Consider the following 25,517-nt stretch of genomic DNA (forward strand, 5'->3'; position numbering starts at 1 on the left):
CTTTCTGACGCTGCGGTAGTGACTGTTCTAAACGAGCGAGGTCTTGTAATACAAGTACGTATAGTATTTTGTATTAATGTTTTGGGGTTGTGGAATGAATCGTCTCAGTTTCCATTATTTCTTATGGGGAAATTTGCTTTGATATATGAGTGCTTTGGATTACAAGCATACTTCTGGAACGAATTATGCTTGCAAACCAAGGTTTTACTGTACTAGTCTAAAATGGAGAAACTATATGGTGATCAGTAATTGAAGAGAGAGAAAAAGGAAGGAATACCTGACTTGTTGCATTGGTGGTTCCTTTTAATGGAGCCCATTTTTCTAATAAAAACTGAGAATACTGATTTGGAGGAAAAAAAAAAAAGGTAGATACAAATTTTGCTAATCTTTCTACTTCCCCCCAAAAGTTTCTTTGAATAGTTTCCATGTTCAGACATCCTTTCAGAGATAAAAGAGCTTTTAGTAAGCAATATTTGTTTCTTGAAATCAGGTAGTAAAATCTTACAACACATTAGATTTTTACCAAGTCTTGTCTGATGTACGAGTTGCTTGTTTAAGTAATTTGAAGTCATGAGAGAACCATGATTGATAAAAATGAGAATTAAATAAAATATGCCATTGTGGCACCAATCTGTCCAATGATTGGGATAAACATGTTGCCAAAAAGGCCACTGCATCATTTAATGAAGAGAGAGAAGTCTGCGACATATGAAAAAAAAATATTGAGAAAAGGATGATCTATTTAAAGTTTCAAAATCTCAATTAGTTTTACAGCTAAGAGCAGACAAATCTGTGTCAGTACGTTGTCTAGTACAACCAAGAGAAATCAGTAAGATCATGAAACTAGAAGGAAATAATAGTAGGAACAGAAAAGACATCCTTCGTAGCTAGTAGACCAAGACAGAGACCTACCCAATGTGAAGGTTTGATAGTATGGAAAACAAAACCAAGATCTGTTAAAAGATGAATAAAATCTCATTCAAATTGAGAAGAGGACAATTTTATAACAGATGACCTAGATTGGTATGTCTTGTTAGCACCTATTTTGGGTATATTTAATAAAGACATGTGGAGATGCACTTTAGAAAGGACGCCCAGCTCAGAATATGGAAGTCCCAGTCAGTATGTCACAAATGGATGTCTCTCATGTCTATTTTTGAACAGGTTGAATCCTGTTCTAAAAAGCATGTGAGATTGACGTCCATGTACTGGAAATATCTCACATGAACATTTATTTTACAAATTGGTATGTCTGAATTATTGAACAGGGAAATCTGTGTGGAAGCAGAGGAACAATCAATAAGATAAATATGGCCACACTGACATCTCAGAAACCTACAACACAGATTAGCCTAATACTTAAATCAGCCAAATGAAAACCACAACAGAGATCCAGAGGTTGCTGGTTCAATTCCCACTGCCTCCTAAACCTGCCTCTCCTTTCATTCTCTTTTTCAATGGATAATGCTCTCATCCTCCCTGTCTCATCAGTTCCCAACCTCAGGGTTGTTTTTGATTCATCACTTTCCTTCTCTTCGCATATTCAACAGACTGCCAAAAATGTCACTTCTTTCTATACAACATCACTAAAATCCGGACTTTCCTTTCTGAGCACACCGCTAAGACCCTCATCCATGCTCTTGCACCTCTCACCCGGATTACTGAAACTTGCTTCTCACAGGTCTTCTGCTAAACCATCTTTCTTCCCTTTAATCTGTTCAGAATTCTGCTGTAAGCCTCGTATTCCACCAGTGTCTTTATGCTCATGTTACCCCGCTCCTCAAGTTGCTTCATTAGCTCCCTGTCCGCTTCCAAATACAGTTCATACTCCTCTTACTGACCTCAATACCTCTCCTCTCTTATCTCTCCCTAAACTCTGCCCCAAGAACTCAGTTCATCGGGTAGGTCTCTCTTGTCAATACCCTTCTCCTCTACTACCAACTCCCGACTCTGCCCCTTCAGCCTTGCTGCGCCATATGCTTGGAACAACCTGCCTGATTCGGTACAACAAGCTCTATCTCTGATGGTATTCAAATTCAGGCTGAAAGCTCACTTTTTCTGAAGCTGGGTTTAAGTCCTAACCCTACCAACTTACAAATCACCATAATTATTTGTCATTTCCTATGTAGTTCCCTACCCTCTCTATCTCTTCTTCCCTTGTATTTCCCTACATGAGTAGCATATATTAATCACCCTTTTTGTCCTATGTGTCTGTTATAATTAGATTGTAAACTCTTTCAAGCAGGGACCATCTCTTGCGTGTTTAATGTACAGCACTGCATGCATCTGGTAGCACTATAAAAATAATAAATGGTAGTAGTAGGACTCCACTCACCTTTGCAGAGCTGCGGAAGTCCTTCAAGCTCTCTTCACAAGATTGGTACTCATACCTCTAGTTATGACATTATGTTGCCACATTACCATCATCAGCTTTAACTGAAGACATTCAAGAAAAACTCTCAGAAGCTTTGTGTTTAACAGCTCAAATACTAATTCCATTGAAATTCCACCCTAAATTTGTCCAAGAGATAGCAGGAGACATGGACTATGGTGCTGTTGTCCATATATGGTCACAGGATCTACAGGTTTCCATAACAGCCAAAATGATAAAACAAGGCATCCAACATGGTGACAGACTTTTGCTTTAGGCTACCGAGAAAGAAAGGAATTACAAATTTCTGCTGCATGCATATTATGCTCCAAATAGGGTGAAGAGCCATAGTGATGGGCCGGAAAAGTATATTACAATGTTGGCTAATGCCCCAAGCACCCACTATATCTCACTGGAGATCATTGATGATACAATTGGCTGTTTTTGAAAGACAAGACATATCTAGTTTGGACTCAGGAGTAGGACTTATGTTTTGCCAGTGTTGGACACCCTTTTGTACTACTCTAACCTCAGTAATTAGAAGTAAGATTTTAAGTTAAGAGGGTTGGACAAGGTACTTCTGCCATTTTATTTTTGTTAATGTTGCTGTTGCTCCTTGGGAGGGAGGGGAGGGACGGGACAGAGGGCTAGGTTGGAGAGTAGGGAAGGGTTGATGCGCTGAGTTACAGCTTGTAATACGCTATTTTTTTTTTTTTTTACTTTGTTTTTGTATGTATGTTTTTAAAAGCTAACAAAAAAATTTAAATATATAAATAGTAGTAGTAGTACAGTAAGCAAACTTACCTGCAGGCTTTTTTTGTGCTTTTGCTGCCATAGTTTTGGTCAAAACTTAAATCTGGTCCTAAACTAAACTAAACTAAACCTTAAGGGGCTCATAATCGAAAAAAAAAAAACCCCCAAAACAACCAACGTCTAAAAAGTGGCCCAAATGGGTACTTGGACGATCAAAAACCTGATTGTCCAAGTACCCATGATCAAAGCTGGTTTTAGACGTATCTAAAACCAGCTTAGGCCTTTCCCCTGCCTCCAAACGCATAGAGCAAAAAGAGGAGTTTTCAGAGGACGGGAAAGGGCGGGAGGTGGGCTGACCTACACCTAGGCGTACAGCAGGTATAACCAAAAGTTTAGGCAGGTTGCCTAGTCGGCACTTATACGTTTTGACCAGTTACAGAATCCGCCCTTGTGTTGGGCATTTGGGACTTAGGCTTTTTTTAGGTTGATTATATGATGTAAGTTTAGACGTAGTGGTGGTCTGGGCATTTAAACAGCTGAACATAGAGGCAGGCCATTATTAAAAAAAACCCTCCTTTTGGACATTTTTTTTTCTAATGGACAATTTCCCTGCTTCTACTTTCAACGTTTAAGGCCTTAGGCCAAAAAGGGACTTAGACTTTTTTTTGATTATGCCCCTCCATGTTTATATACCGCATCCTCTCTATAATTAGAGAGCTCGACACAGTTTACAAAAGCTTAATATAGGAAGGTCCTACATGTGCAAATGATTAATTTTTTTCCCTCGTTTATTGAACCCTCCTTTTGTTCAACCCTTAAATGTCTCCTACCCTAAGAAATTGTAGTTCTTCCTTTTTTCCCTCGTCTCTAGATAGTCAAGTTTTAGTAAATGTCCAAACTTTTTTACGTATACCCTTTTTTAAATTGATGCATATCACTTATAAATATTTATAAGCGTTTTAATCAAATTTTAAATAAAACTTGAAATTTGAGAGATGTGATTTGCTTTGACAATTAAGGGGGGGGGGGAAGGACTTATATGCTGCCTTATTGTGGTTACACACTCAAAGTGGTGGGCAATGGAAGATTAAGAGACTTGCCCAAGGTCACAATGAGCAGTGCTGGGATTTGATCCCACAACCGTTGAGTATAAAGGCAGTAGCTCTAGCTCTAGACCAGGGGTGTCGAAGTCGGTCCTCGAGGGCCGCAATCCAGTTGGGTTTTCAAGATTTCCCCAATGAATATGCATGAGATCTATGTGCATGCACTGCTTTCAATGCATATTCATTGGGGAAATTCTGAAAACCCGACTGGATTGCGGCCCTCGAGGACCGACTTCGACACCTGTGCTCTAGACCATTCCTCACCTAAAGGGCATAAGGGCTAACTTCTGCTCAACAGCTTGAAATTCTTTCTCCCTCCATTTCCACTTCTTTTCCTGTGGATAGCACTTGATAACATTGGTCCTATTATTTATTATGCTGAACACAGAATTTAATTGCCCTGAAAAATGTCCTGAATTCAACTACCACGCAAGCCATCATTCAATTCTGATGGACCTTTAAAAAGAAATTATGAATTGAAAATCAAGAGTGTTCACCATTTAGCAATATTTAATAAATGGATGAAGAGAGAATGGATGATAATTTAACACACCAGGGACATGATGCATTCAAATATTAAGTCCCTTCATTGTTTCTGTTAAATTCTTGACCTTTGCAAGTCTTCCAAAAAAGGTTTATAAGTGGGAAGTATGAGTACATTTTTTTTCTTTGACTTCAAATATATTTGGATTCAAACAGTCTAGACCTGAAAAGCCCAAAGACAATTATAAAATGTCTCTTTGGTAACTACTTTGCAAGCCCGAAGCACTTAAATTAATGCGGTTGCTCTTGGATAATAACCTTTTGCTTCCTTAGTTCTCAAAGTTCTACAGCTTTACAAGGAATTAGCCTCCAGCTTCAGATAGAATATGCAAAATGATAAATGCTACAGCAATGGCTTGAGTCTTGTTTTCCAAAAGACTTTTGTCACTGGCCGATAGTGAGAGAAACTCATGAAAAGATTTAGGTTTACCAAGGAAATAGCTTTGCATGTGAACCTCGCTGAAATGACTGTTGATAAAATATTCAGGAAAGCCTGAACATGATACAGAGTTTAGAGAAAATGATGCCAGATTCTAGTGGGTGAAACATTGGTCCTGGCCTGTGTCAGCAACATCCTCTGCCCTCACAGCATACGTCCCATTTTCAGCAACTGGGACCCGATAGGGTCGCTGGTCTGCTTTAGGGCAAGAGGTGCATTTCCAGACCAAATATGCCAACCCAGCAACTATTTCTCATCTGAGAAATTACACAAAGATATAAGCTATCCTTCCCTTCCTTTAAGGGAATTAAATCTGCCGGGAAGCTTAGGGCTCCTTTTACTAAGCTGTGCTAGCGGTTTTAGCGCACGCTTAGCGCGTGCTGCATTGCCCTGCGTGCTAGAAGCTAATGCCACCATTGAGCTGGCGTTAGTTCTTGGCGCGTAGCGTGGGGGGGGAGCGTGTGCTAATCTGCAGCATGCGCTAAAAACGCTACCGCAGCTTAGTAAAAGAGGGGGTTAGTCAATCTTTTGTTTTCAAGTTTGTAGAGATCCGGAATGAACTCCCTGACTCTATTAGGCTTATAGGCCAGATGTAACTACAGTAAAACCTTGGATTACAAGTACTGTATTTTCACGCATATAACGCGCGCGTTATACACAATTTTTACAAACCGTGCATAACCTTGTGCGTTATACGCGTGAGCACGTTTTACAACTTTTTTTTTTCAATCCGATCCGGCATCCCCCCTGCGAACCGGCATCCTCCCCCCCGCTCGCGTCACCCCCACCCCTCCCCCGTGATCCTACATCCCCCCCAGCACCACAAAACATCTCTTACCCGATTGGGCACCGGCACCAGCACCAATGCACAGGATGTGCCAGTGCCAGTGCCCGAAGATCCTCCCTCGTTGGTTTGGGCTGGGCTGGGCGGTGCGGTGCGAGAGAGATCCTCCTTCTTCCTGCGCCGGGCTGGACTAGGCTTTGAGCATTTGCGCATGCTCAAAGCGAGCGAGACCAGAAGGCTTTGAGCATGCGCAAATGCTCAAAGCCTAGTCCAGCCCGGCGCAGGAAGAAGGAGGATCTCTCTCGCACCGCACCGCCCAGCCCAGCCCAACCTAACGAGGGAGGATCTTCGGGCACTGGCACATCCTGTGCATTGGTGCTGGTGCCGGTGCCCAATCGGGTAAGAGATGTAGGATCGCGGGGGAGGGGGGGTGACGCGAGCGGGGGGGGGAGGATGCCGTTTCACAGGGGGAATGCTGGATTCGAATGAAAAAATAAATGCTCTCTCGGGTAAGCGAGCGGGAGGGAGGATGCCGGTTCGGAGTAGGCGGGAGGAGGTTTTAGCATGCGCGGTATATGCGTGTGCATGCTATATTTAATTTTTTTACATAAATTTGTGTTCCCTGCGCGCTATACCCGTGTGCGCATTTTACACGGGTGCGTGGTATATGGGTGAAAATACAGTAATTTGGTTTGCAAGTGTTTTGCAAGACAAGCAAAACATTTTATTAAATTTGAACTTGATATACAAGCAATGTCTTGCAATACAAGTACATACATAAGAACATAAGAACATAAGCAGTGCCTCCGCCGGGTCAGACCATAGGTCCATCCTGCCCAGCAGTCCGCTCCCGCGGCAGCCCAAACAGGTCACGACCTGTCTGAATCACCAGAAGGGGCCCCCTTGCCACCTTGGTTTCCCATTTAAGTCCTATCTTCCCATCGAAGTCCTAACCCTCCGGTCTTGCACATGCATGACCTGGTTGGGTTTCTATACTTATTACCTGGATACCTCTCTCAGTATCCCACGATCCCTTTATCCCTCAGGAATCCGTCCAATCCCTGTTTGAATCCCTGTTCCGTACTTTGCCTGATCACTTCCTCCGGTAACGCATTCCAAGTGTCCACGACCCTTTGGGTGAAAAAAAACTTCCTTGCATTTGTTTTGAACCTATCTCCCTTCAGTTTCTCCGAATGCCCCTTCGTACCTGTTGTCCCCTTCAGTCTGAAGAATCTGTCCCTATCCACCCTCTCTATGCCCCTCATGATCTTGAAGGTCTCTATCATATCTCCCCTGAGCCTCCTTTTTTCCAGAGAGAAGAACCCCAGCCTATCCAACCTCTCGGCGTATGGGCAGTGTTCCAGCCCTCTTACCAGTTTCGTTGCTCTCCTTTGGACTCTCTCAAGTACCGCCATGTCCTTCTTGAGGTACGGCGACCAATATTGAACGCAGTATTCCAGATGTGGACGCACCATCGCTCGATACAATGGCATGATGACTTCCCGCGTCCTGGTTGTTATGCCCCTCTTTATGATGCCCAGCATCCTGTTGGCTTTTTTCGAGGCTGCTGCGCACTGTGCAGATGGCTTCAGTGATGCATCCACCAGCACACCCAAGTCTCACTCAAGTCTGCTGTCTCCCAACAATGCCCCCCCCCCCCAATTTGTAGTTGAACAACGGGTTCTTTTTCCCTATATGCATGACCTTGCATTTTTCCACGTTAAAGCGCATTTGCCATTTGTTTGCCCAGTCTTCCAGCTTGTCCAGGTCCCTTTGCAGGTCCTCACACTCCTCCCTGGACCTAACTCTGCCGCACAGTTTGGTATCGTCTGCAAATTTTATAACTTCGCACTTTGCCTCCTTTTCCAGGTCATTGATAAATATGTTGAAGAGTAACGGCCCCAGCACCGATCCCTGTGGCACACCGCTTGTGACTCCCCGCCAGTCAGAATATTGGCCCTTCACTCCGACCCTCTGCAGTCTACCCGACAACCAGTGCTTGATCCATCTGTGCACATCCCCTCCCACCCCGTGGTTCCACAGCTTCCTAAGCAGCCTTTCATGTGGCACCTTGTCGAAAGCCTTTTGAAAATCGAGGTAAATGATGTCTATGGGTTCCCCATTGTCCACCCTACTGCTTATTCCCTCAAAGAAGTACAGAAGGTTCGTTAAGCACGACCTTCCCTTACAGAATCCGTGCTGACTTGTTTTCAGTAGGCCATTTCTCTCGATGTGCTTACAAATGCCGTCCTTAATCATAGCTTCCACCATCTTCCCTATAATTGAAGTCAGGCTCACCGGCCTGTAGTTCCCGGGGTCACCCCTCGATCCCTTCTATACACACATCACAATTGAGCCGATGGTTCTCTCTCTGAAACTGCAAGAGTGTAGTGACTGTTCTAAACAAGCACAGTCTTGCAATATGAGTGCATACAGTATACACGCGTCACATTATCACACCTGAGCCGACGGTTCTTCTCTCTCTGACGATGTAAGAGTGTAGTGACTGTTCTAAATGAGCGAGGTCTTGCAATACAAGTAAGTAAAGTATTTTGTATTAAAGTTTTTGGGTTGTGGAACGAATCGTCTTGAGTTTCCATTATTTCCTACGGGGAAATTTGCTTTGATATATACGAGTGCTTTGGATTACAAGCCTGCTTCTGGAACGAACTATACTCGCAAACCAAGGTTTTACTGTATTTCGTAAAACCCTGAAAACTTTGTTGTTCTCACAATTTTTAAATGGTTTAACTACAGTCTCAACGAAATGATAATACTATACTTCTTACATCACTCATGCTTCTTTTTCTATGTATTCTAGTCTTAATTATACATGAACCGAGACGAGCTCCATTGGGGGATGACCCGGTATATAAACCAAAGTTTAGATTAGATTTATTTTATTTATTTGTAATCCACTTAAAAACCTGAGCGGCGCTCAGTAAAGCATACCTGATAGTAGAAACAGACATTACAATCATGGTATACGACATTACGGTGCCTTGATCTAACTATCCCAAAATTACTTCAGGCAAATGCTTCAATAAAGAAATGTGTTTTAAATAATTTCCTAAATTGTAACACATTCCTACACAATCTAATTATTCCTGATACACCATTCCACAAAAGTGGTCCCGAGTTGAAAAAGAAGATTTTCAGGTGTTTAACATACTTAACCTCATCTCTTTTTCGAATGTCCGAAATGAAGCAGGAAGGGTAATGGACAAAGGTCAGAAACAGTGAGAGAGAGACTGCTTAGGCTGGAAGAGAGACATTGCTGGGAACCCCTTCCCCTGGTGAAAGACAAGCAGTCAGTGAGAAAAAAAGATGCAGAGAGGGAGTGAGATTTGTGAGAGGGAAAACACTGGTTAACATAGCAGGAGGTAGTGTTTGTCATTAGACCCCAACCGTCCATCTTCCATAGGCTGTGCCCTTCATACTTAAGCTTTCTCTGGCCAGTTCAAGGGTGGAAAATCTCGGTCCTTGAAAGCCACAACTCAGTTGGGTTTTCAGGATTTCCCCAATAAATATGCATGAGATCTCTGTGCATACAATGGAGGCAGTGCAAACAAATAGATCTCATGCATATTCATTAGAAAAATCCTGAAAATCTGACTGGACCAAGCTAGAAACATGAGACCTGCCTCCTAAGAATCTGCAAAAGGCAAAAATTTTCTGCTCATTTTCTCCTGCACTTTTTTTTTTTTTATAAATCTTTATTGAGTGCAACAATAATACATAAAAACAATTCAAGAAACAACACTTAGGGCTCCTTTTACTAAGCTGCACTAGTGGTTTTTGCGAGCGCACTAGAAGCTAATGCCACTATTGAGCTGGCGTTAGTTTTTATGCATAGCGCGGGGGACAGCGTGCGCGGTAGCGCATGCTAATCTGCAGTGCGCGCTAAAAACACTAGCGTACCTTAGTAAAAGGAGCCCTTACATCTTTCTATAAATACATGAAAAATCCTTTTCGCCCACTCCCACCTGCCCCCCTTAATTCCATAAACTCAAGAAAAAACATACATTCCTTTAATAACCATTCCCAATATGATATAAAATTCTTAAATATCTAAGATATCCCACTCCCTCCAACCCCCACCCTGGATATGTAAGTTATAATCAAAAGTATATTAATAAACCATTCAATTATTATCGATAAAATTAGTCAATGGACCCCACGTCAGTTGAAATAACTTAGTATTACCTCTTTGATCAGAAATCATTTTCTCAAACCTATAACACAAACATAACGAATGCCACCAAAAAGTAAAATTCAAACGATCATATTTTTTGTGATCATTTGGATGGCTACCCCAGTCATAATACCCAACAGTCTATTTTTATGTCTATCTATTGGAGATTTAGGGAATAACAATGTCCCACAGATTACCGCATCATATGATAATGGAACCACAGTCTCCAGGATCAAATAGATCTCCACAAAGAATATTATGCTCATCGCAACAACAGAAATTAGTCATTCCCTCATTTTGGCAATTATTTCTTGATTTTTCAGAGGAATTCTTCTTTCTCTGTTATGGTTCCTACTCTAGAATTCCTTACCCTATTACCTTCACACTGAAAAATCTTTCATGACTTTCAAGGCGCAATTAAAGTCATATTATTTTTCTTTGGCTTTCTATTCTTATCTCCTTTCTCTATTCCTATTCATAACTATAGATCATCTTCCTCTCTTAGGCTTTCTAGTTTATACCCTTTCCTGCTCGGGCAGAAATTAAATTAAACTAAATATGTTTTTCCTTTACCCTACCTTGTTCCGTTCCTTCCTTTTCCCCAACTTTTTGTTTTTATTGTAACCTACCCATTCTTATTCTTCCCTCATATACCCAATTTTTGTCCAGATGATGTTTGAATTTATGTTTTTTGATTATTGGTTCTCTTCTCCATGTTTCATTTTAATTTTTTAAAAATATATTATTGTAAACCACTTAGATTAAATGTGGTTATATTTGGGGGTAAATCAAAAAAATTGAAACTAGCTCTGCCGGTGTATAGGCCCCCACAGACCCCACCACCACCAGGCTTTCTACTGCTGCACCAGTCCCCCTATCAGGACTGGCCAGCCTGACCACTCTACTTCACTGCAGCAAGCCCCCTGTTAGCACCAGTCAGTAGTGGCGTTCAGAGCTTACTGGGAGTTAATCCAGAATAATTCCTCCTAAAGGAGCTCCTTGTCTTCTGAGCTCTCTGTGCTGGGAGCTGTTCTTTTCAGCACCACAATCCACTGAGGGTGAGTAGACAGCTCCCAACAGTACTTATAGCTCTTATGCAAATTAGTTAGGCTCTCTCACTGCTCCAGCCCACAGGTTCACTCTGGTAGAATGCCAGTGACAGGGAACTTCACCTTGTCACACCATCCAACATTCAGTACTTAAACTCACCTGCCAATCAACAACCTCCTTAACACTACTTCCTATCAATATACTCCTACTATCCTCCCCCCCAAACAGAAAAATATTGTTTTTCTTAAGGAATGTTCTAAATTTTCCTTGTCATTAATTCAGTTCCTTTACTGAAAAGATCCTGTTTGGAAATGTCTTCTCTTTTCTCTAGCTAGCTACCTTCTGGACTAGATTGACCATACTGATTTTATCTGCTGTCATTTACTGTGTTACTATGTTTCTCATAAAGAAGGACTGTGAAGATCTTAGTATCCTCCTCAACAGGTAACATTTAACCCGTCCATACAAATATATAAAGCCATTCTCTCTTAATACTCAACGGGACATGCTCAAAACTTGAATTGCTTCCAAAATAACTTTCACAAAGAAAACAGGGATGTAATCTCTGCAGAAACAAGAAGGATATAAAAACAGCAAAGGTGGTCCAAGGAAGAGGGACAACGAAGGATGCAAATGTAATATTTTATTGAAGCCAGACCCAACTTGGCCAAGATTCGGAATAAGTCTTCATCAAGGGTCATCAAAATTTTCAATAGAAACTATAAAAACACAAATTTACACACAAAATAACCTTCTACAGCATAACTAGGTCAAATAATAAATTTTAAATGCAAAAAAAAATTTCTGATTTTTTTTCACATGGATTGACTAAAATAAAACAAATTTTGTATCTGTTTGTTATTTCATAGGGGTCTTTTATTAAGATGTGCTAGTAAATGGGCTTAGCGGGTCCTAATATGTTACTTTCCTGCTTACTTAGGGCCTATGCGCTAGGGGCTTAACGCGCAGAATAGCGCAAGCTAAATTGCCACGTGCGCTAGCCGCTACCACCTCCTTTTAAGCAGGCAGTAGATTTTCGGCTAGCGCACGCTAATCCGGTGCGTGCAATAAAAACGCTAGCGCACCTTCGTAAAAGGAGCCATAAGTCAATTTTAGCATGGCCATAAAGTTGACCTGTTTCCAGTTATATCTTTTTCTGGCAGTGCACTAATGTTAGCATTAGCATGTAGCCACTGAAAACAATTAACACGCAAGCACTTACCCCCCAATTATATAAAGTGCACCTAAAGTTAGGTGCCTACAGTGTACATTGGCATTTTTCCTGCCATTTAGTAAAAAGGCCTCATGAGTTTCCCTCTGCATTATATATGACATGTCCTTTACTTACCACCAGCACCACAAGTCTGTGAACACTGTGACCATGGAGACCACAGAGAAAGCTGGCAGTCAACTGCACATTCTACAAGGCAATGAAGGCTCATCTTCATGGGCTTCCCCGAATTCACCTTTAAAAGCAAGGAATTTAAAAAAAAAAGAAATTGCATGAAAAATTATGGTACCTTAAATAAGACCTCCAACCCCAATGCCTAAAGCAATCTTGGAAAAGAATATTCCATCAATCCAATCGGGGTTTCAGGATTTCCCCAATGAATATACATGAGGTCTATTTGCATGTACTGCTTTCAATGCATATTCATTGGGGAAATCCTGAAAACCCAATTGAAATGCATGTATGATGAGGAGAGGGAAAACAATTTACAAAGATCAGCATCCCAATAATTAGCAATTAACACCTCACAATTAATTGATACTAACTGGCACTAATTAGAAGTCATGCACACAATGTCGTAGGCACATTTTATAAAGTGGTGCATGTCAACTCTAGTACTTGAATCTCAAAAGGGGGTGTGGCCTGGGGAGGAGCATGGGTGGATCGTGGGCATTCCTAAAAGTTACGCGCACTGTTATAGAATATGCCTGATCCATGCACAGCTTAGGCACAGTTATTTAGGCTGGGTTTCTCTTGGCCTAAATATTATGCTCTGTATGACCACTAAAGGGGAGGGGGGGATTCATGAAAGGGCGATTAGGCGCTTTTGCACACGCTAACTGTTAAAGACACCGATTATATTCTATGGACATCTTTAGCAGTTAGCGCATGTTAATGTGATTGAGCGTGTTAACACACCTAATGCCCTTTCATGAATTCCCCCCATGTGTGAGTCTATAAACGGCATGTGCCTTTTATAGAATCATGCTTAATGCTGTTATGATCATTGCTGAATTTTTAGATGCTACATATAGAATCGGGCCTTATATGAAATATAGGGACCTCAGTCTGCTGTACAAACCATTAGGCTACTCCTCTAGTCCTCAAACTAGCAAAGAATATGCAGAATGTTATCTTTTCAGTTCTTAAAGGGGGTATAAGTTAAATGTCACTTTGAAGATTGATATACAATATGACTGATGTATTGCATGAGCTGGCATCAAGATAGTGAGTATCATGTTTAGACTGATGCAGCTAACAAAAATAAGAAGTGGAGGAAAAATATCCATTACAATTTCACACTCTCTACTATACAAAAACAGAAACGTCACCGCGCTTGGAAAGACGAAAGAAAAAGTCTCAAGTTTGCAGTGAGTCCGTTATATTGTAACTCTACTCAAAGCACATCATGGGCATAAAAAACGTTTGTCCCTCTATAATCGCAGGAAAAATACTACTATTAAGTTCTATGTATTGTTAGTGAGAGGTTTAAATTAACAAGACCAATGATCGTTTCGTGGTGTAGCACCACTTCTTCAGGGCCACTTAAACCTTCAAATGCGAACCTGCAATAAATGATTTTTCAATGTAAACCATTACGGGAACAATTTAACCTCAAACACCGAAATACATAGCCTACTTAGAAGTGATCTCTTCCTCTGCTGGATCAGTGTACTGAGCATGGCGCTGTTGGTTGCTCGTGAGTATTTAAGATGCCACGGCGCCATGTTCAGTATGCCTCAGATTGACCTTTTATCAGCGAGGAGAGTGTGAAGCTTCCATTCTTCTGTTCGATTTTCCTGGATGTCCTGACGATTCTATAGGTTGGTCATTTCATTCATGCTTATTCTCCAACTCCTCTCATACCAATAGTTCTGCACAAGTTCCAACAAAGCCAAATTATCACTGGGGGGGTTGGGGGGGGGGATCTGGACTTTGTATCTGCAGTGGTTATCTGGTCACTTTGGATACCTTCTGGGCATTTAGACCTGTTTTTAGATCACCTAAGTCACTATGTATAAGTTCTGTCTACGCAGTCTCATTAAACTTTTGTTTAGACTAAGTCTAGGTCTGCCATGTCCCGCCCAAATCCCGCCCTCATCACTACTCCTAAAATGCCCCTTTCAGCTCTGGGCGTAAAGTGGCACTGAAAAGGCCTAAGCTGTTTTTAGATACATCTACAAACCATTTCGATTATCGGCACTCGGATGATCTGTCTTTAAGGTCGTCCAAGTGCCAATTTTGGTGGATTTTTAGACGTATTTGTTTTTTTTATTACGAGTTTCCAAGTGTTTATTTCAACAAGATTTAGCACAGTAGAGCCCCAGATTATTCACATTTGAATCTAAATCACTATTCAGCCAAACAGGAATAATATATTTGAATATATGAATATTTGGTACAGTCCTAGTATTAACAATATTGCTCTCTACACATATACTTCAAAATGTCTTAGTAAATAATAAAATACTAAAAAGTGTTTAAAGTTATCCCCATGTAACATACTGGAGTATTATTTTATTGCTGGGTTGAAAACTGATGCTCAGGAAGCCATAATGAATTCTAGCTGCTGGTCTACTGAAGCACGGCAGAAGACAGAATGTGACATGTAGCACTTATAGGTTTAAAGAAAGAAATACAGCAAGTTACATGGTGCAGAGGTTTTGTCACACAGCTAGTTGACACCACAGACAGTAGTTGTAGAGAGAAATTATGTGCATCTCACGCCTGCCAGCAAGAAAGATGAAATGGTAGCTGGACACCAAAAGATAAATAAGAGATGAGAAACAGGATTTAAAAAAAAAAAGGGAAAATCATATTTGGCTCACATTTTTCCAGTAGAAGCTTAAGGGCAAGTTATATTCAGGTGCTATAGGTTTTTTTTTTTTCTGTAGAGTTTACAATCTAAGGAGCCCTTTCGTAAAAAAAAGATATGTTAGGCTGATAGTCCCAGGTTCTATAAGAGACGCTTAAAGTTAGGTAGGAACATAGAAACGTGATGGCAGATAAAGGTCAAATGGCCCAACCGGTCTACCCATCTGCAGTATCCGCTATCGCCTCCTCTCCCTAAGAGATCCCATGTGCATGTCCCACGCTCGTTTCCATCACTTCTACTGGGAGACTATTCCACCCTTTCTGAAAAATAGTATTTTCTTAGATTACTCCTGAGCTTATCACCTCTTAACTTCATCCTATGCCCTCTCATTCCATTCAAATAAAAGAGATTTGCCTCATATGCATTTATGCCACATAGGTACTTAAAAGTCTCTATCATATATAGATCTTTAAGTCTATCCCCATAAGCCTTATGATGAAGATCATCATCCATTTTAGTAGCCTTCCTCTGAACTGACTCTGTCCTGCTTTTATCTTTTTGAAGGTGCAGTCTTCAGAATTGAGGTCTCAACAGAGTCTTACAGAGCAGCATCAATTCCTTCTTTTTCCCTATGCACCCTAGCATCCTTCTAGTTTTCACCGTTGCCTTTTCAACCCGTTTGATCACTTTTGGATCATTACATACTACCACACCCATTTCCCGCTCCTCTTTCATGCACAAAAATTCTTCACCCTCTAAACTGTACCATTCCCTCGGGCTTTTGCAGCCCAAATGCATGATCTTGCATTTCATAGCATTAAATCTTAGCTAGGTCCTTCCTCATGTTATTCACACCAACAGGCGTGTCTACTCTATTTTGGTATCATCCACAAAGAGGCAAATCTTATCCAACAGCAATATCGCTTACAAAATGTTAAAAACAACATCACTTTCCTCAGAGCGATCTCCACTGACCACTACCCTCTGTCATCTTCCACTCAACCAGTAGATCCAGTTTGTCACTTTGGGGCCCATACCAAGGGCACTTAGCTTATTTATTAAGTGCCTGTAACACTGTTGAAGGCTTTGCTAAAATCTAAATATACCACATCTAGAGCATGCCTTCTATACAATTCTCTGGTCACCCAGTCAAGGAAATGGATCAAATTTGTCTGAAAAGGTGTGCCTAGCCTATCTAGATTCTAACTTTAATTTTTTTAAAAGCTTAATTGGTGTTAATAACAGGCTTAATTGGCTTAAATTAAAATTAATTGCTTTCTAGCATCCTTACTTAGTGGGAGCCTATCACTTTCAGCTAGGCCAAGGTGCCTATCAGAAAGTGGGCTTGATTAAAGGCAGATCATAGCTGTATTTTATGTGTAGGTGCCAAGAAAATCCTGGCATAAATAAGGGGCATCTAAGGTTTTGATACCCACCAGTGCCTAAGTGCAATTTAGGCCCCACTAGGCATGGCTCTATGAACGATGCATAACTCACGATTGCCATGTGCTATGCGCCGTCTTCCTTGACATCTATGTTTTAGGCACCGTTTATAGAACTGGCAATGCGTGAAGTTGTACATGTTAACTGCTACCATCCATGTGCAGCAACTATTTTTTTGCATTATTGCGATGGCTAGCATGCAGAGATTCATATTTTAAGAGAGTTTGACGTAACTAGGAGGGGGCATGGGTAGATCGTGGGCATGGAGAACAAATTGCGAGTAGCACATGGCACATGCTATACACTAAACAGCAATTGTGCAATTAACGTGGGTTCACTTACAATAGCACTTCCTAAACAGGAAGTGCTGTGGGCATTCCCACTAATTGTGCTCAGAGTACCACATGCTAATGGACATTTTTACGCAGAAACAGCAAAAGGATATGCTGGGCATTCCCCCAATAGTTGTTGCACCACATTTGCACCTACTACATGTTAAGGTCTTGTGTTAAGGCAGGGGTAGGCAATTCCTGTCCTCGAGAACGGGAGCCAGGTCAGGTTTTCAGGATATCCACAATAAATATGCATGAGATAGATTTGCATCTCAAGGAGGCAGTGCATGAAAATCCATCTCATACATATTCATTGCAGATATCCTGAAAACCTAATCTGGTTCCGACTCTCCTACCCCTGCGTTAAGGCATGGCAAGTGCTAAATCTAATGTGCTGTAGTAAAAGCACTTCTACATTTGTGTCTGAGATAATGCAGGGTTAAGCAATTTGCCCAGGAACCACCAATGGCATTTAAAGCCCGATTTCTCGTCAGTCTCCTTCCCTAACCACTAGCCTATGGGCTCCTATTACGAAGGTGCGGGAGCGTTTTTAGCGCATGCACCAGATTAGCGCAAGCTATAGCCTAACTTTAGGTTCCTCAAGAGGAGGCGGTAGCGGCATGTGCAGCATTTTAGCACGCGCTATTCCGCGCCTTCGTAAAAGAGCCCTATATCTACACTCTGTTTGAATAGTCTGTCAATAAACAAAAGCTAACTGGTAAAATAATCAAAAGATGATAAAAGGCTGCCTATATTCTTTTCATTCTTTTTAATCGTTTTTTGTTCAGATTTTACATATTTATTTTTTATTTATTTAAAAAATTTCTTTTCTCGCTAACATTCTACAATTCTGAGCGAGTTACAACAAAACACTCATAAAAATAACATACTTTCATAAAACATAAATCAAATATAAAAAATAGTGTGCTATAGCCTAGTGTGTTGCAGAACACTCAGAGCAAACGTGAAAGATGAAGGCTTCTAAAAAATAAAATGAAGCTGGAGGAAGCCAGCCTTCCACAAATGCTTCTCCAATACACAGAGACATTTAACTACATGAAAGCTGTAATAATGCACAAGAGACTTTATCAGTGCAAAGAAAATTGTAGATTGAAGATTCATAATGTGAAGCTCCAAGGGGACAGATTCAGGATCAATGTCGGGGAATCATTTTTTCCTAGAAAGGATGGTGGTTACTTGGTATGCTCTTCTGCATGAACGGATTTATAAAAGCATGGGATAAACCCAGAGGAACCCTAGTTCCTATAAGTGAAGAGATAGGAAAAAATATGCCCTAGAGTCCGGTCCTCGAGATCTACTGGCAGGCCAGGTTTTCTGGATATCCACAATGAATATGTATGATAGAGATTTGCATACCAAGAAGGCAGTGCAGGCAAATCTCTCTCATGCATATTCATTGCGGATTTCCAGAAAACCTGGCTTGCAAGTAGATCTCGAGGACTGGACTTGGGCACAACCTTCATCAAACAAATGCACTGGCTACCCATCCCATCACGAATAACATTCAAAATATCTTGCATCATTCACCGCATACTTTATGGAAACTCTGCAGCCCCACTCATTCAACTCTTCTCAATAGCATGATCTACTTCCCACAGAACCCTCAACCGGATGCTACTAAATCTCCCATCCACTAAAGATCTTCACTATAAACGAGTTTTCCACTCCATGCTTACCTTCCTAGGAGTCAAAACTTGGAATGGCCTTACAGAAAAGACTAGAACTAAATCTTGCCACATCATCTTCCGAGGAAAACTAAAAACCCATCTGTTCGATACTTAATTTCCTTTACCCTCTCTTCTCTCCCTTTCCCTTCCTCCTCTCTCCCCTTTCTCTCCCTCTTACCTATCCACCTCCTCTATCTCCCTCCTCTTTCTCTCCCCTCTTACCTCTCTTTACTGTCACCTTGAGCCTGTATAGGTATGAATGACGCACAAATAAAAGATTAGATTAGATCTCAAGGACCAGACTTGGGCAGCCCTGCCCTAGAGGCACACATGTGGGGTGTTCATTCTAGGTCAGATTCTGTAATTGGCACCTAAAGATAGGCACCTAAAGTTAAGCAGCAGAAAAACAACGAAGGTGACTGATTGATGTTCAATCTCGTTTATTGAATAAAAAGACTTCGACACGTTCGTGTTTTGACCACAAGTGGACCTGCCTCAGGAGTCTCGAAACATAATATTAAAAACATAGTAGAATCACATAAAATTACATATACGTATCATACAATCAGTCACCTTCATTGTTTTCCATCTGCTTTCACGTCCTGTCAAGGTAGTATCTCCTATACCTTCTATAATCACAGATAAACTTACAATTAAATATAATTACTTAAATATTGTGAAAATCTCAGACTCTAAACCCGTGACTGGTGATTTCACCAAACTGGGGTTCATTAGGGGACCATCATTGTTTTTCACTGTCCCCGCAACCATCCACCAAAAGATTCTATAAATACCAGATAGACAACACTTATCTGTAAATGGGATGGTATGATGTCGGTAATGAGCCTCAGCGGTGAATAAATAATCTAGTGCTTGTAGTGTGTAATCTAGTGCTTGCACTTCAGCCCAGCTTACTGTTCCAGCCGAGTCGTGGAGCCGGTAATAGTATGAGATTTAGTCTTTCCCTGAAGAAGGAAGTTTTTCGAAACTCGAGTTGGGGGGACAAGGAAATATCACGAAGGAACAACAGTGATTGTTTTTAACACACTACAAGCACTAGATTATTTATTCACCGCTGAGGCTCATTACCGACATCATACCATCCCATTTACAGAGAAGTGTTGTCTATCTGGTATTTATAGAATCTTTTGGTGGATGGTTGCGGGGACAGTGAAAAACAATGATGGTCCCCTAATGAACCCCAGTTTGGTGAAATCACCAGTCACGGGTTTAGGGTCTGAGATTTTCACAATATTTAAGTAATTATATTTAATTGTAAGTTTAACTGTGATTATAGAAGGTATAGTCTAAACACAGTATCACAGGATATTTAATATACTTCTCTCCATATTAAAGTGTCTAAGGTAGTATCTCCTGCATTTTCTGTGTGAATCACACTTAAGTGCCAATTACAGAATCATGCTTAGGAGCACCTGACACAAAACCTAGGTGCTTGTAATGAAGGCCAGGGTCACTCTCCACCCCTATAAAGGCCTAGTTTGGTATTAGGCAACGCTAGATGCCATGCAAGAGGCGCCTGCCTTTTGTAGAATTGCGCCGATCTCTCAATTAATTTTTATTTTTTTCAGTTAAGAGCTGGATTCCCTCACAGGTTTCCTGCTTCTGATGTACCTTAAAAAATTGTTACTATCAATGTTTGGGGGAGGGGGGGGTGTCAACATTCTATCCCTCCAATAGTCAATTGGGGCAACCTTTTAGTCATTATTAAAACAGGTCTAGACAAAAACAACTTATTTTATGCCCTGGACATTAGTGCAGAAAAATGTCCAAATCATAAGCCTGCCCTAATACCACCCAAAGTATGCTCTCAACAAGCCCCCTCCCCCTTCCCGGCTAAGATTTAGATAAACTGTATAGAAAAAGTCTTAGATATTAGATTCAAAAATAACAATCTGAACGTTTTTTTGGGGAAAAAAATGCTTTGTGTCTTTTTTGGACATTTTTCTGTTTCAAAAATGAGCCCCAAAGTCTTGCATGCAGTCCCACTCTACATCACACTGAAAAACATTACAGTACAAATTTAACATTACTATTTTAGCTCAGTTATAATATAGAAGATTGTTATATGCTATGTACCAAATGCTGCTGTGAATAGATAACCTTTCAACTGCTTCTTCAAAGAAACCGTAGCAGATAAAGTTCTCAGTCTCATAGGAATCGGACTCCCTTGACCCAGAAATCAATAAGGCACTATTCCTAGTCTCTTCAAAGAGTATTAGAATCGTCAATTGAACTTCCAGCAGGAAGGAACTTACTGACCTCAGTGATCTTACAGGATTCCACACTTTCCACATTGCCGTGCATTTTATTACAGGATTCTATATGTTCCACACTGCAGTGCATCAAATTTCAACACTTTCTGAATCAGCAACATAATCTTAATGTTGATTCTAAATTCCATTGTCAACCATTTTAAACAAAGAAGACATGGTATAATATAGTTGTAACGAGACAAACCAGCAGTGATGTTTGGTCAGGCATTCTTAGGCGCCGGTATATTAGACCAGGGTTTTCTTTGCCTTAAATACCAGCGCCTCATTCATTCCACACCCAAGCTCCGCCCCTTAATCACATCCACTTTCAGGCAGGCCCTGGTAGATGCCTCGGTGTAGAGCTTATATGGTAGGTGCCTACCCAAAATTTAATTTTTAATCATTGTTTTAATGGTACTGTTCAATTAACAGAACCAATTGAACCAATTAAAAAAATTAAATTAGTCACCTAGATCAGCTAAACGCACCGAACTAAGCGCCTAACTACAAACACTTTTTATAGAATCAGGGCTTAAATGCCAGATACACATGCATATCAAAGTACTCAATGCAAGTGCAAGTTTCACCCATGCTCCGTCTATGTTTACACTGTGGCAGCCTGGGCCAGTGGCGTACCTAGGTGGGGGCGGGGGGGGGCGGGCCGCCCCGGGTACCAGCCCTGAGGGGGTGTTCCCGGCCTTGCCGCATCAGTCCCCCCCCCACGCCCGAAGGACCGCTCGCCCCACTGACCTTCCAGCACACCTTTGAAGCAGCCCGCAGCAGGATCGCGACGTCAGCAATCCCTCAGCTGCTTGGGCGCTGCTTCCTGCGCCGCGGTCCCGTCCCTCCTCTGACCGTCAGAGGAGGGGGCGGGACCGCGGCGCAGGAAGCGCGCCCAAGCAGCTGAGGGATTGCTGACGTCGCGATCCTGCTGCGGGCTGCTTCATAGGTGTGCTGGAAGGTCAGTGAGGGCGAGCGGTCCTTCGGGCGTGGGGGGGGCAGTAGCTTAAGGTAGCCCGGCGCAGGAAGCAGCTCCTAAGCAGTGCAAAGATAGCTGACGTCGCGATCCTGCTGCGGCTGCTTCATAGGTAGTGCGGGGAGGCCAGGGGGGCGAATGGTCCTTCGGGGTGGGTCGGGGCATCAGGCCTTCAGGGTGGGGGTGGGCGGGCGGGCAGGCAGACTTTCAAGGGGGAGGGGGGGTGACAGGCAGGCAGGCTAGGCCTTCAGGGGGGGGTGCAGGTCTTCGGGGGGGGGTGCAGACCTTCAAGGGGGTGCAGGCCTTCAAGGGGGGGGACAGGCAGGCAGGCCTTCAAGGGGGGGGGACAGGCCTACAAGGGGGGGGGGACAGGCCTACAAGGGGGGTGCAGGCCTACAAGGGGGGGGACATGGCCTTCAAGGGGGGACAGGCCTTCAGGGGGGGTGCATGCTTCAGGGGGAGGGTGCCGACCTTTCAAGGGGGTGCAGGCCTTCAAGGGGGGGGACAGGCAGGCAGGCCTTCAAGTGGGGGGGACAGGCCTTCGGGGGGGTGCAGGCCTTCGGGGGGGTGCAGACCTTCAAGTGGGGTGCACGGCCTTCCAAGGGGGGGGACAGGCAGGCAGGCCTTCAAGGGGGGGACAGGCCTACAAGGGGGTGGGAAGGCCTTCAAGGGGGTGCAGGCCTTTGGGGGGGGTGCCAACCTTCAAGGGGGGGTGCAGGCCTTCAAGGGGGGGGACAGGCCTTCAAGGGGGGACAAGCAGGCAGGCCTTCAAGGGGGGGACAGGCCTACAAGGGGGTGGGACAGGCCTTCAAGGGGGTGCAGGCCTTTGGGGGGGTGCCAACCTTCAAGGGGGGGACAGGCCTTCAAGGGGGGACAAGCAGGCAGGCCTTCAAGGGGGGGTCAGGCCTTCAAGGGGGGGGACAGGCCTACATAGGGGGTGGGACAGGCAGACCTTTAAGGGGGGACAGGCCTACAAGGGGGTTGGGACAGGCAGACTTTAAGGGTGGGATAGGCCTTCAAGGGGGGACAAGCAGGCAGGCCTTCAAGGGGGGGTCAGGCCTTCAAGGGGGGGGGACAGGCCTTCGGGGGTGCAGGCCTTCGGGGTGGGTGCAGGCCTTCGGGGTGGGTGCAGGCATTCGGGGTGGGTGCAGGCCTTCGGGATGGGTGCAGGCCTTCAGGGGGGACAGACCTTCGGGTGGGGGGTACAATCCTTCGGGGAGGGTGCAGGCCTTCAGGGGTGGGGTTTAGGCGTTCAGAGGGGGACAGACCTTCGGGTGGGAGGTAAAGTCCTTCGGGGGGTTGCAGGTCTTCAGGGGTGGGGTGTAGCCCTTCTGAGGGGGGGACAGACCTTCGGGGGAGGGGGGGTCCTGGTGTAAAAGTACACAGAGGGAGAGAGGGAAGGGGGGGTTCAAAGATACGTGCATATGCCAGACTTTGGGGGTTAGAAATAATGGGTCTAAAAACAGAGGAGTGGGAGAGAGATGGTGCATAATGGGAGTTAGGGAGGGAAGGAACAGAAAGGGAGAGAACTTGGAAACAGGGGATGGTGTGGAGGGGGGATAGAGGTACTGGATAGGAGGATAGTTGGGAACAGAAAGGGAGAGATGGTGGATCCTGGGGTGGTGGGGAGTTGAGAAAAGGTGAATCTGTGGATGGAGACAAAAAAAGGAAAGATGCCAGATCTCCGGGAGAGGGAAGGGAAACGGAAGGGGAGAACAGAGATGGCAGACGGATGGTTAGCACGGAGAAAGGAGACCCTGGCAAGCAAGACAACAAGAGCCTGGGACCAACAAGATTTGATATTGATCAGAGAACAAAAGGTAGAAAAAATAATTTTATTTTCTGTTTTGTGATTACAATATGTTAGATTTGAAAAGTGTACATGAGACAGCTTGAAATGGGAACTTTTCTATTTTTGTGAATGGCAAGGCTGAGTTCAGTTAAAATATATGCTTTATAAGAAAATATAATAATGTGTTTTATAAAGTTTATAAGCATTGCTGGCATACTCGGTGAGGTGTTCCTAGTGTTGGTGGTGGTGGTAGCATGTCAGTGTGTTGAGAGGAAGAGGTAGTCTGGGAAATTCTGCTGAGCAAACTCTGGGCCCATTTCCACCCCCAGTTAGTCCACTCCACTCAACTGGTTCACACACTGAGTGGGTCTTTGGGTGTTATTTCTGGGTAGTTGTTTTAGAATCTCTTCCAGTGGTTTGTCAGTATCTCCTTCTGGTCCAAGGAAGGAAACTTTGTCAACCTTAGCATTGACCTTCAGAATATGTTTGTAACAGCGCTGCTTGTGTGGCATTAGGCTATGTAGTGATCGAAAGAAAAAAACAGACCTTTGCACATTTTTGCACTATATGGTGGGTGTATGAGGAGATTCATTTCCTGCACAGTTAAGTCCATGTGAAGTTACCTTGTGCTGTATTTGACATCTAGCAAGGTCTCTGTTTGGAAGGAAAGATCTAAGCTTAAAAATGAAGTGGCCAGAAGTTATGTTAAAAGTAGATAGCGTAGCTGGTTTTAAGAAAGGTTTGGACAATTCCTGGAGGAAAAGTCCATTGTCTGTTATTAAGACATGGGGGAAGCGTCTGCTTGCCCTGGATTGGTGCACTCAGCAGCAACAAATACTAGTTTTGGCTGGCTCTTTTCCCCGCATTTCTCCTCTCTTCCCCACGATTTAATATCCAGTTCAGGCAGTAAGTAAATGCATCGGCAGGGGGGGTCTGGTAAGTCTTGGGGGCTGGGGATGGAAGGTGAGAATCAGTTCTGTAGGCTATCAGAAATTTGCTTAATTATCTACTCACACAGAAAAGCAGTAAAGTCAATAGGTTCTCTGAGTGGGAACAACCTGTTTGATCTTGCACTCTTGTGATTGACCAATTGTTTATCACTGTTTAATTTATCACATTGATTAATTTGAGCACACCTGAGGTGTCCTATGATGGTGTGCACTGCAGGCAGAGGAGCCTTATTGTGTAAAGCACTGGAGAATTCTCTCCTCTCGCTTACCTCTCACGCTGAGGACACCCTGCTTCAGTATAATCATTTATATGATTTATCTTATAAACATTATTACGTGGTCTTTTCCTCAAGTGCTGAGACATCAGGTTGTTCCCACTTGGAGAACCTATTGACTTTTACTGCTTTTCTGTGTGGCTTTAACATTTTTGCTATTCAGTATACCTAAACTATTATTCAGTAGAAAAAATATGGTTTGTTCAATCAAATCCTGTGTGGACATTGGACTTCTATGAGTGAATGTTCTGCTTGATTGAACAAACTAAATTTTTTTCTACTGAATAATAGTCTAGGTACAATGAAAGTAAATAGCAAAAATGTTTTTAGTAGATAATTAAGGAAATCTTTTTCATATTGCTTGCTTATGGACTGGGAAAAAAGACTGTTCAAGCAAATGTCTCCAGAACTGCTTTAATGGAAAAATGTGATTTTTTTTTTTTTAAGTACTTTGTGAAATTTATTGTTGTTGTGAAATTTATTGTTATACTTTGTTTAAACTTA

At 42.7% G+C, this 25,517-nt stretch overlaps 1 protein-coding gene across 7 annotated transcripts in view; it reads right to left on the minus strand.

Annotated features, from left to right (window-relative positions):
* Positions 1-25,517, minus strand: part of THSD7B (thrombospondin type 1 domain containing 7B) — a 924,116-nt gene that overhangs the window by 87,963 nt on the left and 810,636 nt on the right. For all 7 annotated transcript variants that reach the window (XM_033944565.1, XM_033944564.1, XM_033944562.1 and 4 more), the window contains one exon: positions 12,587-12,704. In XM_033944565.1, the coding sequence (XP_033800456.1) occupies positions 12,587-12,704 (118 nt within the window). The remainder of the gene's footprint in view (positions 1-12,586; positions 12,705-25,517) is intronic.

Source organism: Geotrypetes seraphini, chromosome 5 (genome assembly GCF_902459505.1).
Source record: "Geotrypetes seraphini chromosome 5, aGeoSer1.1, whole genome shotgun sequence".
In the NCBI taxonomy this organism is placed as follows: Eukaryota; Metazoa; Chordata; class Amphibia; order Gymnophiona; family Dermophiidae; genus Geotrypetes; species Geotrypetes seraphini.